General features: G+C 35.5%; 2 protein-coding genes across 6 annotated transcripts in view; one reads left to right on the top strand and one right to left on the bottom strand.

Moving 5' to 3' along the window:
- LOC110831442 (general transcription factor 3C polypeptide 3) overlaps window positions 1-16,966 on the top strand; it is a 67,640-nt gene that overhangs the window by 4,700 nt on the left and 45,974 nt on the right. The gene's annotated exons all lie outside the window — the stretch shown is intronic.
- Window positions 1-16,966, bottom strand: part of LOC110831437 (tyrosine-protein kinase receptor torso) — a 67,379-nt gene that overhangs the window by 12,054 nt on the left and 38,359 nt on the right. For 2 of the 3 annotated variants that reach the window (XM_087357953.1, XM_087357955.1), the window contains exons 5-14: window positions 16,763-16,953; window positions 14,265-14,394; window positions 13,415-13,519; window positions 8,161-8,231; window positions 7,511-7,676; window positions 5,283-5,458; window positions 4,720-4,870; window positions 4,394-4,536; window positions 2,920-3,121; window positions 1,936-2,108 (exon numbers count right to left, since the gene is read on the bottom strand). In XM_087357953.1, the coding sequence (XP_087214079.1) occupies window positions 1,936-2,108; window positions 2,920-3,121; window positions 4,394-4,536; window positions 4,720-4,870; window positions 5,283-5,458; window positions 7,511-7,676; window positions 8,161-8,231; window positions 13,415-13,519; window positions 14,265-14,394; window positions 16,763-16,953 (1,508 nt within the window). The remainder of the gene's footprint in view (window positions 1-1,935; window positions 2,109-2,919; window positions 3,122-4,393; window positions 4,537-4,719; window positions 4,871-5,282; window positions 5,459-7,510; window positions 7,677-8,160; window positions 8,232-13,414; window positions 13,520-14,264; window positions 14,395-16,762; window positions 16,954-16,966) is intronic. The other variant, XM_087357954.1, reaches the window with a different exon arrangement.

Here is a 16,966-nt window from a genome sequence, read left to right as displayed (position 1 = left end):
TATCTGTGGATGGAAAATATTGCTTTTAACATAATATTAGTTTGTGTTCAATAGTCTTCAATATATTTTTCCCAGAAAGTGTAATTGTCACTTGATTAAATTTTTGATTTGTTGATTCAATTATCGAAAATGCGTTATAAAAATACTTTTCTAAAATTAAAGGTTCTAAGAACTTGCTTGGACGGGTGTCTGGTCCACGTAGTGACTCGTTAAAAGTTTCTGATGTCTGTGTACAGAAAACACACACACACTCGGACCCCACCTAAATCTAAAATAGAAATTTTTTTACAGGAGATTTAGAACAAGAGATGTCATGAGAATAATAGGCCTAAGAGAGAAGTAGGGGAGGGGACATTAACTTATAATTTTCGATTATGATAGGGTACGAACTACCAATGAATAGCGGAAAATAGGAAGGGAACCAGGAATATGAAGCAAAGCAGAGGTGCGAAGAACTGGGCTTAATAACGCTTACTGTCTCTAAACACTTCGGTCTGCGTAGGGACAGGCAGGATTGGTAAAGATCTAATGTTCAGGCCGTGCACATTTGAGCAGAATTTTGGCTATTGTGGATTCGTGTACAATTTTAATGTTGCACAGAGCCTCGTACTTCGATTGTTTCTTTGTAACACGTTTGAAACCGTAACTGACTGAAAATTGTTACCAAAAGACGTACCTGAAAGTTACGAGACTCAATCTTAGGTTTGTGTCACCATCATGAGTGCATTTTACAAGAGAAATCTTTAAACAAAATTTGTACTCATGTTTAATGGCTGTCAATACTCGAGATTTAAATTCATGAGTTGCTTGATCAAGCAAGAAGGTAAATATCTGGCTTTGTGTTCTGAAGGTACCAGGTTCAAATCTCGGTCAGAAGACCGGTTAACCTGAATGAAGTTTTGTTGCTTTGCTTTGGACCCAACAGACAAGTATATTATTTTAAATAGGCTACGACCTTACGAGATCTTTCCTCTATATCCTCCCCAATGCATTATTTACTAATCATCATAACATTCGGCACTATGCAGTCTGATCTACTGACAGCATCGTTAAGTAAACCTTATATACTGATTATAATTCAAGTCAATTAATTTATTTTTGTATTTGACAACAGCCAAAGGAAGCCTATTACAGCTAAGCAATAAAACAATACCGGCAAAATAATAACGCAATACAATCTACAAATGACGTAAGAGAACAAAAAATAAGATTAAAAACAATAATAGTAATATAAATTAAATTGATTACACAATTACAGTGTTTAAATTCATGTTCCGCAGAAGCAGTCGAAACAGAAGTATATTTTAAAGCTCTGTCACAAAATACATATCACGTTTATCAGTTTATAGCTAGTATTAGTTCCACACCAGAAGTTGCCACAGCCACTAAAACGCCTTTGAGATCAAGGAATTCTAAGGTGTAAACATTGGAACGCCTTTCGCATCGCTGCATTCAAATCGAGTTCTATGAAATCGATTAATTAATTTACTTACTGGGACAACTCAAACGCACACGAGACCATTACAACGTCAAGTTTCATTTTCCGTAAAAAAAAAGCATGAGTAGGAGAATATCGGGTGCGAAAAGAAAACTGCTTTATAAATCTCTTCATGTTCGTAGAGAAAGTAATCCAGCAAGGACAAGAAAGACGGAAATTGTAACACGCATTGTCAGACAAATTCGTGCAACATTTTTGTTGGCAAACGTCAAGGAGTGAGACTACTTTGGAATCTTAGGTTTAGACCGGAGGATGATATTGTTAGGCTAAATTTGAGAAAATGGTTTGTGTATACATCTTTTTGGGATGTCCTGTAGATATAAATAGGTAAATAGATAGGCATAGGTAGATAATGGGTATAAATAGGTGGGTATAGATAGACGATTGAGATGTAGGCAGATGATAATGTGCCGGTGTGTCTTTTTTGGGGACTGCACCTTGCGCAGGAAGTTGAGCAGGTCCCCTTGGGCACAGTACTCCACGACGAGTCTTAGTAGGTCGTCGCTGGTACAGCAGCCAATCAGAGACACGATGTTCGGATGTCTACCGACGGACTGCATCATGATGATCTCTTGCCTGAACTGCCTCACTTCCTCTGCGCTCGGCTTCTCTGGTGATCATACCACATCGTATTGATTTACTAAAGCAGAGCTTTGTCAGTAGTCAGTTGACTCTGAATGCAAATTTTATTTCAAATTTTTATTCTATGCTAATGTCCTGCCGGTAACTTAATCACATTTTCTTGGCAGGCCAAGAAGTGCTATTTTTCGTGGCACCGTGATCGTTTGCAGGAAAAATGCAATTAAACTGACCCAAAACTTGTCATGCATATCGTAAAATAAGCCGACTTCTCTTATATAATGTTTCTAGTTATTCTCACCGCGGTTATAAGTCTGTTAACAAAATTGTTACAAGCACATTATACCAAGAGACGCCGTAGTACACCAGCGTTTTTAATTAAAATAATTATTACAAGAACGCGTTCTGTACCAATTTCTATGCATAATTTTTATTATCATTGTTTATTGCTGGTTTTGGGAAAAATTAAGTGTATTTTAATATTTAAAAGTTGAAAGCTACGTATTAATGAAGGGAAAAAACAATATTTTTTTTACGAAGATGGCTGTCTTATAGGCTGTAACACCGTGTGATTTGGTAAACGTTTACCAGCATTTCAGAGGTCCTCATCGCCCTGATGATGGAGGTAGGAAGAACCTCTAAAATGTTGGTAAACTTCTACTAGATTATGCGGCGCTACAATCCAGAAGACAGACATCTTCAAACTCACCACCGTGAGAACCTCAAATCCTACTTAAGTACGTTTAAAAGTAATTTACGGTAGAAACTATTATGAGCTTGATTGCATTATACACTAATATAAAAATGTTTGATTTGAATACAAGTGAAGTGTTTATAACCACCTCTAAGCATCTTGACTGCCACGTCTCGCCTGTCATTGCCTTCTTGAACCACTCCTTTCCGAACGATACCAAAGGCTCCTTCTCCTAATACTTCACTCAGGAGCAGATTCTCTCTCGGGATCTCCCACTTTGCATCGAAATCGACGTCATATTCAACAGAACTGCAGTCCTCTGTTCGTAAAGGCGACTTCTGGTCCAGCGTCTGATAATTCATGAGTGAAAATACCAACCAATCGATGTTAGAAATAAATGCGAAATATTTCTGTAGCATCATGTATTCAAGCTGGCTTATAATACAGAAATAATGTACCCATTTTCATTAATTCCTGTTGTATATGTAGGCATGTTATTACTCTGTAAATGCAGTAAAGCTATAACTGCAGTGAATGTGCATAGTGAGAAAGCTGACCTACTGGTAGTTCGAATTTTTTCGTGCCTTGTGGTCACATGTTCGCCAATTTCGAAGTTGCATTTCAAAGTTGAAGCCAATATATTTCATTAAATACAAGTTAATGTCATAAATGTCAAGTTGTATATATATATATATTTCAGTGTATAATTATAATTATTAGGTAAATATTCTGAATAAACGATATAATTATTTTCTTGGCTTCATATTATAGTAACTCTGGAAAAGAATATAGATTAACTGACTGGGAAGATAGTTATCTTTTTGTAACCATGCACAAAACAGTGTGAGATGCTAATCAGCCTTCGGAAGGAGGGGGGTGGTTATAGATGACTGGGCGATAAACTTACCATTCATCTCTGTCTGGTGCCATGGTTCAATATAAGTTACGTAATCCTTGCTATATATATTGTAGCCACAGACACAACAATGCCAGACACAATAATGTCTAACGCAACAATGGTTATAAACAAATACAACAATGCCAAATACAACAATGTCTATAAACGGTTACAACAATGCCAGACGCGACAATGTCAATAAACAGACAACTAAACTGTTTATTGACATTGTTATGCTGCTCTCAAAGCAACACGTCACAATATTTTAAAGTATTCGTCAAAAATATTTCTACGCAAATAATTAATTTTTCTTAAATTATTCCTTAAATCTGAACATTTCTTAAAATACAAGGATGTTCTTTCCCTTTGACCAGCATATAAATCTTACAAAATCCCGTTCAGACTTCCATATCAAGTTATTTTCCATTACTTAGTATATCATAATATTTACCTACAAAGTCTAGAATTTAGTGTACAAACTTTAGCACTTACAGATATTTTTGTTGAGATTGTACACATAGAAAAATATAGTATGAAAATAAACTTTCCTTCACTTGTTAATCATGAAAGTTTATTTTAATATACTTATAATGAATGAATTGCTGTATCGGCTATATAACAGCTATCAGCTAATGAGTCTAAGTAATTAGAATCCTACGAACGTTTAAAGTAGTAGTTATTGAATGTGCATATTATTTTTAATGTCACAATACCACTTTCTCACCTCAATGTACTGGAATCTTTTTTCGTGTTGACGTACTTTCCCGCGACGATGGCAAACATACACAAATATGCCAGCAGCTATCGGCAACAGCACGACCGGAAGCAGAGTGAGAGACAGGGTCTGTGCACTCCACGCGGGGCTTTCTGTAGAGAATATGGTATATATTTTTTAAAAGATATTTTTGCTTCTTTCGAGAGTTCATTACCACGTTCTCGTCCTTTAAGTGCATCAGTTTAAATTCTGTTTGCATTTCATAACAACCACATACATTCCTCAGAGACATAGTCTCACCCCAATGTAACATTGAACAATGTAGTTCATCTTACTTGAATTCGAAGTGTTACTGTTGGCGTGGAAATCGTCGATTGTCCTGATCACAATTGCTCTTTCGCTGGGTCCAGCTGGGGATACAGCTTCCACTGTTACTTCATATTGCAAACCCACATTCAACGCGTTGAACACCACCCACGTAGAATTCTGTTGCATGACAGATTTACAAGTGCAATGAGAACTTATTTGTATTTTGTCCAGTTTAACGTGTCATTATATGGAACTAATATTATCGACAAAATACTGAATTGTCAATATACAAGCGCAAACACACTATAATCACAACATTCACTTTTCAAAAAGAAACACTCTTAATTTCGTTCAGTATTGAATTTCTAATGTATTTATTGCCTCTAACTTAGCTCTGTAGAATCTTACGATGGAAGATAAACGAAGATGAGATAGTCAAGGATTTCAGAAATTAGATTAGCATATTTGTTGGTTTAAAGTTGTTGATTGGAAAAGGGCCCGAAGCTGACGATAGAATCGATACAATCAGTAAATACGAGTATTTCTGTATAGACTACATTTAATCATCAAACAATTAGATTTAACTCACTCCAGTGACGTTCTTTTGTGCAAGAATGGAATAATCCTCGGGTATTTTTCTAAACAGCTCGACCTTGTGAAATGAAGGCTGCACGGCGGGCGTTGCCCAGGACACAGTGACGTCACGAAGCTGAGAGCCGTTAAGCTCTTTCTCTTGTACTGACACATTGCTCGGCTTTGGAGGAACTGTAATATACCACACTTGGCCGTAGAGACGCTCAAGAAATATAAAATCATAAAACACTCTTAGTGTTTAAAAAGAAACATACAACCTGGCATTCAAAACTAAAAAAAATAATGTTATTAGAGGCATTTATAGTAAGTGTCACTAAATTATATGCTTCAAGGTTATAGAAAAAAGTTTGTAACTTTGCAACACTAATAGCGAAGCCAAGGTGAGTGAAGACAGCTCAGAACTAGCAGGGCAGCAAAGCTAGCATCGCTATACTAACGATTTACAAGTCGCACAGTGTTTCCGTGGTCTAGAAGCATGCAATTCGATAGTTATTATAGTGTTCGTTGCCTTGAAAACGTTAAATTCAAGTGTTTTGCGTTGTAATAAAATAGCAACGAAAGGAAAATATAATAATTTATTTGCGGGTATCGATTTAACTATGTTCATACTTTAGGATGGTTCTAATATATTTGATAATTTGGAATCCACAATGTTTGGCACGGAGCTTAGAGAAGTGTTGAGTACAAGAAAAGCCAAGTAGTTGGAATTTTTATTTCTCTTTTGTCATGCCAGAACAGCTCTAAGACTTACGCAGCCTTCTAACCAATGGACTCCGAGAGGACTCTGTCCCTAGTATAAAGGAATATAGAGCGTGAAGCTGGGCATCTTTGTCTATCTAGTATTAAAATAAAGACATTATTTTGCTTTGCGTAGTTTTTGGAAGTTAAACTTCAGTAACGTATTTTTTGTGGACTGAATAGACGCCTCAAATAAAGTCAGCTTGACAAATTAGAACGTGATTATACATTTGCTAATGTACTGTTCTGCATAAATGACAATTATAAACATATGTTTAATACTCTTGCAGTTTGTCTGTGTCATGAGTGTATAGGCCTAAATAAAAAATACTCACAGTCACATATAGTATGATGAGTGATTTAAATTGAACCTAAAATTAAAACTAAAATGCCAAAGTGGTTTAGATTTAAAACAAAAAGTATAATATTAAAATTATTTAAATTACATCTATAATTAAAAGTAAAATGTGAAATTTATTTAAATTTTATTTAAGGTTGAAATTAAAATATGATATCATATTTTGTTTATATATAAACCACACACCAACGTCATGATAATAGACTGTAATTACTTCCTTGTGGTTTGTGTTATGGAAATTCCCAGTAAATATATTTACGTGGGCAGTGCATAAATCGAACGAACTTGTTTCAGTCCTTAAACACAGCAATTTTTACTTTCTTACTGGCAGACATTTCACTTAAAAGTTGCTTTCAGGCTACAAAGGAAATTTACTCTGGAAGATATGAAAATCTATTTCGAAGGAAACAATTAGTTTGATTTCTAGAAATTGTTTCAAATTTTATTTTCAAGACACTTTTTCAGTTAACTTGCGCTGCATCGCCAGTTGAAATAATCAGTACATACTAGAATGGCTGCATATTTTGTTGGTTGTGGGTTCTTTCGGCTTGAATTCAACTCTCAAGACTAATTTTATATGTGAATGTAAACCTCGAAGCAGAAGATAACGCGTTGAATATTAATGTTAAGAATCTTCTAACGAAAGCCACGACTCTAGGAACGTAGGTCGTTTACATTTTCGCACTGCTACTTGCAACGGCATGCACGTGGGATCCATTATCTGTCGCGGTCAGGTACAATTCTTACGCTGATAAAGACAAACGTAACTCTCACTTCCCGGTTCCCGGCTGGAAATGCATGACTCACACCGACAAGCGGTACAATGTTTTCAAGATATGTGTTAAATATCGCTCTTTAATACAATGAAATGAACTTGCCTATATTTTTACAGTTCCTGACCGGAGCCGAGAGGTGACAGTTGCGTTCAACTTTATCAGTGATATTGGATATTTGTTTATTTATTACTGAAATATGGTTAGGTTTACTGCAAAATATTTCTTACAAAATTCAGAGATTTAAAAGTGAACGTTAATCCAAAACATTATGTAACTACTAAGAACCTGTTATATCTAAAATTCTCTTCGAATTGTCCAGAATGCATGTATTTTGGAGATACCTGTACTCACCACATTTTGTTAGGTCATTTTGATGATACTGGAGGCAAAGAGGAGTTGAGAAATTGAACCAAGATTTGTTGCTTTCCCTCATTCTGTCTTTACTCTTTCCCATAATGAAGATATTATACTTTGTTCCAAACTTTAAGGAATCCAACAAATATTCGAACTTCTCTGGCTGACATGTAACAGAAAGTTTATAAAGTTAGTATATGACTAATGAACATTTATTAAACTCAATATGGTTGTTAACCCCATGTTTAAGTACATTCTCTGTACTTTTATAATAAATAGGTTTTCTCCTATTACAGGCGACTTTCGTTATACGCGCCTTTGCTACACGCATTTCTGCATATTCAAGATTTATTACAAAATTCTGGCTCCAATTTAACGTCAAAATTATGATTGTTATACGTTTCTCGTTTTACGTGTTTTCAGTATACGCGGCGATTTGCGAAAACGCAACATCCGTGTATAAGGAGAATGGCCTGTGTGTGGTTCTGAAATTTAGACGAGTGGAATCAACAGCAATTTCTACTTTGATTATCGGGATTTGATTGTAATAATATGTAGGTTTACAGTAGCAGAATTATATTCATATTAGGAAAGACTCTAATCATATTAGTTAAATATAAACATAACTTAGTCATTCATAATCGTACCTCCTCAATGTAAACGGGGTTATTCCAAGACATGCCCGACAGATACACCGCTTCATAGTAGCATGTTCTGTCTGTAAGAAAGGAAAACATACAACGTATTTGAAAATTTCCTTGCCATTTTAAATGGTATGTATTGAAAGTGTTGACTCTGATGTTTATTGTAATATATATTGATTCAGGGTACTATATAACGTTTAGCTCTTATAGTTCTGCTTTACGCAGACAAACGGACAGATATAGAACAAACGTTTCCCAAATCTGATATAATATCCTGTTACTTTATTTCAGCAATGGCCACTCGTATTTATAATTTTAATGGATAAAGTACATGCCTGCGTGAGCGAAACGTTTTCGGAATTTTTTAAATTTCTACTGAGAAATTTCATCAGCTACACGCAGGTAGGAGTGTGATATTACTCTATGAAGAAAAGTTGACTCCAGTAATTGATTACTATAACATGTTAATAGTATCTGGAAAAGAACTGTGGATGAATTCAATTCTTTCACTGATCAATTCGGCCCGCTGGAAGCCCTTACTACTGAATGAAGCTTCTGAAATAAAATATATGCATCCTAAGTTATTCCCATAAATATCTTCAAGGATTAATTATCAAGTATTAATTAAAATTAATTTTTATTACATGAACCTATAAAGTATATTGTTATTTGTTTATTTGTATTATTTTATCTACGTTTTAAGCGTTTTTATAACATTTATGTGGAGGGAAAACCTTTTATAATCATTTGGGATCATTTTTAAAAGGTCGACATTGTAATGTTACGTATGTCTTCGCATAGCTATATTAAATGTCGACTTTCTTTCCGACGGGAACCAGTACAAATGTTCTTTATTAACTTATTTGATAAAAGAACGAACTCTTATTCAAGACAGTCTAAATAAGCGAAACTGTTTATTACTGAAATGAAAGAATATGGAATAAAAAAATGTATTTGTGTAGTAGAAAGGGTTTCTTTAAGGACGTTTTCGTTCGAGAACGTTACTTTCAGGGTTGTGCCCCTTGTTTACTGGCAGAACTGAAAAGTACGCCCGTTATTCAATGAAGAAGCACAATGCAACCGAAGTACTTCATAATTAATGCGAGAACCAAAGGAAGTGGAGAGAAGTAACTCATTCCTTTGCTTCTTGTTTTATTCCTCTTTTCTTATATGTCACAAATTCTCTTTATCGAATTTGCCTCGCTCTGTTGGCTTCAGGCTACCTTCGCCTGCCCCATTTTCTTAACGCTGGAGACTGTGTAATATAGCCTAAACTTTGTGTTAATCCTTTAGAATCGAAAATTGTCTAGGTAGTATTTACGAATTCAGTCCGTACCTCAAAGAAAGCACAACACTTCTCCATTACAAAGATTAATTTATTAATTCTGTGTAGGAAGTAATAGCTGTTTACAGTGGGAACTTTATGGAATCGATGAATACAAATGCAGCTACTGATTGTTAAAGCAGGTGGTACGTATAGTTACCACTGAGATTTAAAGGGTTAAGGTGCGTCCAGACGTTTCGGGCTCGTGCTCCTTCTCGTTTGCCTCCGTAAATGGTTTCACGAGGCGAATCCAAGCAGGACGATAATTTGAAGGTGTTCGTTGCGGTGCACAGTAGGATAGATTGCGATTCTAGCCGGAAAAAAAATCGAAATTTGATTTTTTTTAATCTGAATATTGAAAATGAAAATTCTGACAGCAAAAAGTGCGATATATTATTTTATAATATATATTAAGTAGTTTTATGTGTAAAAGGACGAAATACGCTCTGAATAAGGAAAAATAATGCATGCAAATCATGTTAGTAGAAACAAATATCACTACACTGCAAATATAATTATAAAAGCTACTCTACTTTCGAATTCACAACATTAATACATAAATATTTAACTCAGAGCATTATTCATGTCAGTATTCTTCATCGGAAGAGACATCCATCCGAAGCATCCGAAGAGCTGTATCCTTCCTCGTCCTCATGTTTTTGCTTATCAGTATCAATATCCGGTTCCTTCGATAATTTGAGTACTTCAGAAGGTAAATGTGGCTTCCTTGCTCTCGAGGCCTGTTTAATCTGCGATATTAAAGGATCAGAACAAACTAGTAACATGTGCAGGACATCTTCTAAATTTCGTTCTCGCGAACATTTCCTGGCGGGATCGAGTCTGTATCTTCGCACATCTTTGTGCCTGGCCATCTTCAGATAACAATCCGATAGGCAGATTCTATAATTTTTCCGCCATGAATCAGTATCTTATGGACACTTGCAGGCATATAGTACCATGGTTATAAATTAACATATAAATTTGCTGTTTCCATGGCATAATTATCAAATGCCTCAACATTCACTGTCTATCCACAGGACAAGGTGCACAAAATTATAGAAAATCGGCAAATAAGGTCTTCATTAATTCCAGAAATATTCGCCGATACTTCATGATTTTCCACTAAAGGCTGATTTTTTTCTGTTTTCCTCTATCACTACATTCTTGAAAAAGTTTTCCTCGCCTACCCCTGACCCCACTTGTCGATGGCTCGAACCTGTTACTTTGTTTTATCTGCTCTACTAATGTTTCTGGCAAATTTAGATACACATCTAACCAATTAGAATTCTTATCTAAAAAGAAATTCTTATTGCGGAGTCACTGTACTCACTTTTTATTAAAATTGATACGCAGATTCTTCAAAATCACACTTAAACGGTTTCTATTTTCGGAAGAACATTTTACAATATCTAATCTTTTAAGAATATAAGCACAAAGTTAATCAAAAGCTGTAATCCTTTTGCACAGTAACGGAAATATGTCTCAGCGTGAGATTGGCGGAGGTGCTCCTAATTCTGGAAAAAATTCACGACACTCAGATTAGCAAAAACTAGTAAACGAAACAGGCCTCATCTTAAAGTGCATACTCTATTCTATATTTTTACGTGAATTTGGTCGTGACTCTCGATGACTCTAGCAACTAAAAGTCTATGTGAACATCGGAAAGATGAAAAGTGATCAGTTAAAGCGCCATATTTAAGTTAGCGTGCCATATGTATAAAAATAATACAGATATTTATAAAAAACCTACTACAAAATATATTACATACCTTCCTCAATAACTTCTATTTAAAATATCAAAAGATTTTCCTTTCGTCTTCTGCTACAAGGGTCTTGCTTCCAAGCTGTCTGGAACGTAACTACTAACATAAGCATCTCTTCCTCCTTCAACACTAACAGATAAGAGAAGCTGGGGTGCGCTAGTCTTCTTTAAAACATGCACTCTTGCCATTTTCTTATAGAAGGGATCTTTATTAACAGAATCCAAGAAAAAATTCTGACATATTTAAATGTGAGAAAAATTAATTTTTTCCGGCTAGAATCGCAATCTATCCCACTGTGCGGTGTGGGCAGAATTTTTAAAATATGAATACAACGAATCACGTTTATTTTGAGTTTTCTTACACGTCTTGCTTTATATTTAATGTTAACATTTTGGGGTTTATTAGTTTTCACGTGTTTTTATTATTCGTCATTCCTTCTCAGAAGATGAGACATACGGAAACAGCCAATCGAACACGCTTATTTTTGAAGAGATTTCAAAGTTCATAACCTCCTTATTTAAAACGACGTTACGTGAATAGAAATATGACGTTTATTAAGATTTCCTGAATCAATATTTTTGTATTACAAATACGCAACATTGAAATTAATGTTTGTGTTAGACATATGCCATATGACGACCCCCAGTGCACCTACAGTAAGGCAGCTCGCTTTTCAGTGATGCATTGGTAGCATTTCTAAAAAAAGTAGAGAACAAGTAATTAAATATATGAAGTTTAAGTTTCAGGCTTAATGTACAACACTTTTCAATAATTTTCTCTATCTTAAGAACATTAAGCACTGCCCCATTCGCTATTGGTGCCCTCACTACAGCGAAACGTTGATCGCCCCGTTTGCTTCTCATTGACAGCGAGAGAATGTCATAGAATTTTCGGTGACTTTAAATGAATGATAATCCCGGAGATTTCCATTGAAAATTGAATAATTTAGAGAACGTGAGATGAATAAGCTACAGCCAATTTAAGACAATGTACAGCTGTTCTATCTAGGGAATATTCATTTTATTACAACATTCCTTAGTACAATTTTATCTGACTTCACCGACACAACGCAGTCCTGCTATAAATAACCCCGTAACGTAACTGTTCTTAAATTTTGAATTTAATACGACGATCCGATTCGTCAACCCAAAAGTCACCCCATGACGTCGGAAACGTGTCGAAAAGTCACATTCGAATTCCATTGGTTCCAGTCGCAGTCAGACGACGGTTGTCGGGCAACCTTCATTCCACATATGGAAGGGCTTAAGTTTTCGCCTCGTAAACAGCTTTTACGAGTGCGAAACCTTTGTTAAAGTCACGTTCTCGCTAGTCGGAATGTCGGGAGGAGAGACGTTCACACGACTGAGTGTCACCGCTCTCTTCCAATTTAATACATTTAACAATGCCAAAATTAATTAAATCACTCAAATTTGGTTGAAGTAAGGAGTATCAAATATCCTCTAATCGCACCTTCATATAAACCAGATTAATATGCCAAAGCGTGGTTTACCCCTCATCTCAAGGTTCAGCCCGTTCGGGAATCGAACCACGAACCTGGACTGGCACATATACAAGAAATTATCTGGCACGTCTGCAGAAAATCACGAAAGCAATTGTTTACATAATGGACCCTGGGTTTAAGTAGGGAAGCTATTATGATGATTTAGACAATTTACGGATAAATAAATCTGCTGGATTAATTTGAAAATAGGAATTTAAAAAGATTTTATTTTTAACATACAAATCAATGCGTTGTCTTAATTTGTTGTTCTTATTTTCTGAGAACTGCTGTATGATATCTGCTTCTTATTTTCCAACAAGAATTCATTAGTTTTTATACAATTTTAATAACACGTGCATGTTTAAAAGCAATGCAAATAACTCCGACGTATAATTCTCAGCTGTTACACGTCCCCCAAAAGATAGGTATTTGTAAGAAATAATAATTGGTACAGATAAAAGTGAAAATAACGTTATATATTGTGCGTTACTTAGATTACTTCATTATACGTGTCTTTATTGTTAGTCCCTTGTCTTGTTATATAAGGAAAATTCGACGAAACTGCTTTACTGGCTGTGCAAAACAAAGCAATTATGCCTTATTGTACTGAAAAACCGTCTCAGTGAGGTGGAGTGTGATGTCTATTTAGGAAATGTCAAAACAGCTTACCCCATGCTGGTTCCCATGAGATTGTAGTCTGCAAATAAAGACCGTCGGGTCTCAAACTTGCATTTGTAGCCCGTATGTCACCCACAGGACCTGGTTCAAATGCACCTGTAAAAATCCCAACACAATTATTGTATATACTAGAACTATTTGTTTAAATTTACGTTTGTAAGTACAATAAGTTTTAACTTAACATTTCTCATCCAGCCGTCTCTTTCATTGGCGCTACTCTCTGAGTTCTTTATTAACAGAAGTTTTATAATTTGTTTTGAAATGGACGGTGTGACTTCTTAAATTTGAGATCAGTCCATAGTAGACTGTTTATTTTCAAGAAAATACATGAAGATAAGGACCTGTAATTCCAAAGTGGCTTAAGACCGCGCAGACATCTCATAGTAGAATACTTCAATACTGTAAAACCTCACTAATTCTTAGCAATGTGGGGAAAAGCGTAGTCTGAATCAGTGAAAAATCCGAATTATAAGTTAGAACATAATTATATGTAAATACTATCAATTAACAGCCTCCATATAACAGCAGATTTATTCACAACGTAAGGATATGTTTTAACTTATTATGACGCAAATATGACAAAAATAAAAATGAAATTTTATGAAAATATTTATAGTCAAAATGAAGTTTAAACCAAATAGAGCAGGAAGAGAGCGATATTTTAAAATAGAAAACTGTAATTTATGTGTCAAACGTTAGTAATCATAAATTTAATAAGATGTACACTGTCGTTTCCTGAAGAAATGTGACATTTTCTGTAAAGTTCTGCATAGGAAGGGAAGGGTACGAATTAGTGCGGCTTTACTGTGCTCTGTTCAAATGCAATTCTAGGCTTCCTTACGGTCCAAAGTCGAGATCCAGTCGCTGGTGGAGGCGTTTGCTAGTTGTCCGTCCGGCAAAAAGGCTGTCACTCGAAACTGGTACTTCGTAAAACTTTCCGCGTCATACAGTGTCACCATTTTCTTCCGTGTCTGAAAACGTAATCTTCTTTCGAATTTTTGACAGCAATCCAACTTTGTATGACTAATTCTAGTTTCTTACCGCCTCCGTATATGTTTCTGTAACTACCACGCGTCAGGTAGTTGGTGCAAGGTAAAGCTTTGGACATGCGTTCACGAAGTATCCGGTTCAAATCGCGACCTGTTTATAGGTTTTCTCAGTGATGGTTTTTGTTGTATTCCTCAGTCAAACCAGACAAATGCCAGGAGTGTATCCGCAACCTTTTTATATAATAACCTCCATCTCCTTGTTTCTCAATATTTTTAATACAGCCGACCACCACTCCGAAAATTATCTAATTTTGATTATGAAGATTTCTGTCATCATGGCGATGAATCGCCCTGATGACGGAGGCAGTATGATCTCTGAAACGTTGGTAAACACCGACCATACTACACAGCGCAACAACCCAGAAGACAGAAATCTTCATACTCACCGCTGTGAAAACCTCAAATCTTACATATTTTGATTAAATAAATTTCACACTAACTAAAAATATAAGTAGATAAAAGGAATAGTTTTGTGATTTTTTTACTTCAGTGTGGAAGTAAAAATGTGACGACAGAAATATCTAGACTTACAGCAATGCAGAATAATAAAAAATAAAATATAACAGTAGAATCTATTCAACTCGCGGGCCCATTAAGCGCAACTTGCGGACAGCAGGTTGAGAAAAAAGCTGTATCATATTTCAGTTTCATTCGACGGTATAAGATCTCTGCAGGTAAATTTTCGACTTTGAATAAAATAGTAGTTGCCATTTTACTACGGACTTCCGTTTAGCAGATGAGAACCCATTCATCTTATGATCATTCTTACTGATGAAATTATACTATACCTGACAGTACATTGTTCCATTCCTGGGAATACGAAATGCCCGTACGTATAATGATTAACATTTCTTTATGTTTAATCTGAGCGATTTTAATTTGACCAAACTTCCGAAAACAGTTTCGCAAGAACGAAAATTCTGATTTTGCTGCGTACGTAATTACACACCTGCACACTTTTGGCTTCTGAAAACGCTTGTATCGAAATTAGACAAAATTCAAAACAAAGTAAAATGATATTGAACTATCTTATCCACATTTTATGGATTAGAAATTTAGCGACTACTATTTAAAACACTAAAATTAAACAAAGAAATTTACATTTTAACTCTCATGGTAAGTAGCATGCCAAAACATGCAGTTCAAACTGCCTTCAAGTTCTATTATATTTATACGAAGTTTAATCAATATATGGACGTCGGCAGTTCACGTTAATAATGGACTGTACAACTTCTTGTTTCTGACTACGGACTGGATGGCTGAGGTTTGGTCCCTGGCTGGGGCAAAGAGTTTTTTGTAGCATCTGCGTCCAGACAGCCTTTGGGGTTTATCCAGCCACCAATCCAATTGGTCTCGGGGGTTAAGCGCGGCCGGGGCGTCACGCTGACCACTTCCCCCCCCCCCCCCGCATGGCGTGTAGTGAGACACCTTTACATTTACAACTTCCAGGAGTATAACATGTTATGTTATGTTTTTATTATGTCAGAGCGTGTTTAACGTAGAATAGCCTAATAACTTAATTACATTCTTTATGTAGGATTTGAGTCTGAAGATTGCTGTCTTTATTTTAATGTACTAACTTAACATATACGCGATCCAATTACTGAGTAAGCTGAATAAAGATGCATCGATCATAAAACCAAACAATTTCTAAATTAAAATAAAAACACATTCTCGTAAGAAGTACATTATAGTTATTAAAGTACAAACATTGTAATTATCGATAAATAGATTTAAACAAAAGTTTTATGTTAAAAAGTGGGTTATTAAAGAAGTTAATATTAAACCTATTAAAAATTACATTGGCTGCTAAGGCACAGCGAACAGAAGGTCATCTTTCGTGTGGAAAGTGCTGATTTTAAGTTTTTGTTTGGAACTCTGATACCACCATTTTCCAAACGTAAAGGACACGTAGTAAAGTCGTTATGAAAGTGCCTTATGAATAAAGAATATAAAACTAATGCCGTCTCTAGAGCAATGTGTTCAATTTTATGTTGTCTAAAACGTACTTTAAATTATATGCATTATGATTTTTTTAAAATATATTATAAGGTAGAAAACATTATAGATACGTTAAGTTTGCTGGAGTTACGAATAAAATGAATTTATTATTGTTAATGGTCCGGACATTTACCAAACATAAGTCAACACCAGTAATAAACCACCTGTAAACGTACAAATAAAATAGTCTGATTCAGTAGTAAACTATATATCAAAAGTTTGAAAGTAATACACAATGCGAATGAAAATTGCAACACATCGACAAAACTTGAGCAATTCGCAACTGTACCTTCTCCAACGGACTCCACACGTCGACGCCTTCTCGTCGCGTCTCGACGACGAACACAGGTTTGCCCGGACACTGCCACGCGACTTTGAGCAATGTGGTTTCTCTGCAGTGAAGCCGGGGTGGAGAAGGACCTGGCCCTTTTATTTCAGACCTACGAACTTTCTCACACGTTACATCAGTGTTCCAGCATTCTACATATACACA

Source organism: Zootermopsis nevadensis, unplaced genomic scaffold (genome assembly GCF_977971745.1).
Source record: "Zootermopsis nevadensis isolate Lab colony 2312 unplaced genomic scaffold, Znev_1.0 Znev_ptg000029l, whole genome shotgun sequence".
Classification (NCBI taxonomy): Eukaryota; Metazoa; Arthropoda; class Insecta; order Blattodea; family Termopsidae; genus Zootermopsis; species Zootermopsis nevadensis.
Note: the sequence above shows the minus strand (reverse complement) of the source record. Positions and strands in the feature narration are given on the sequence as shown.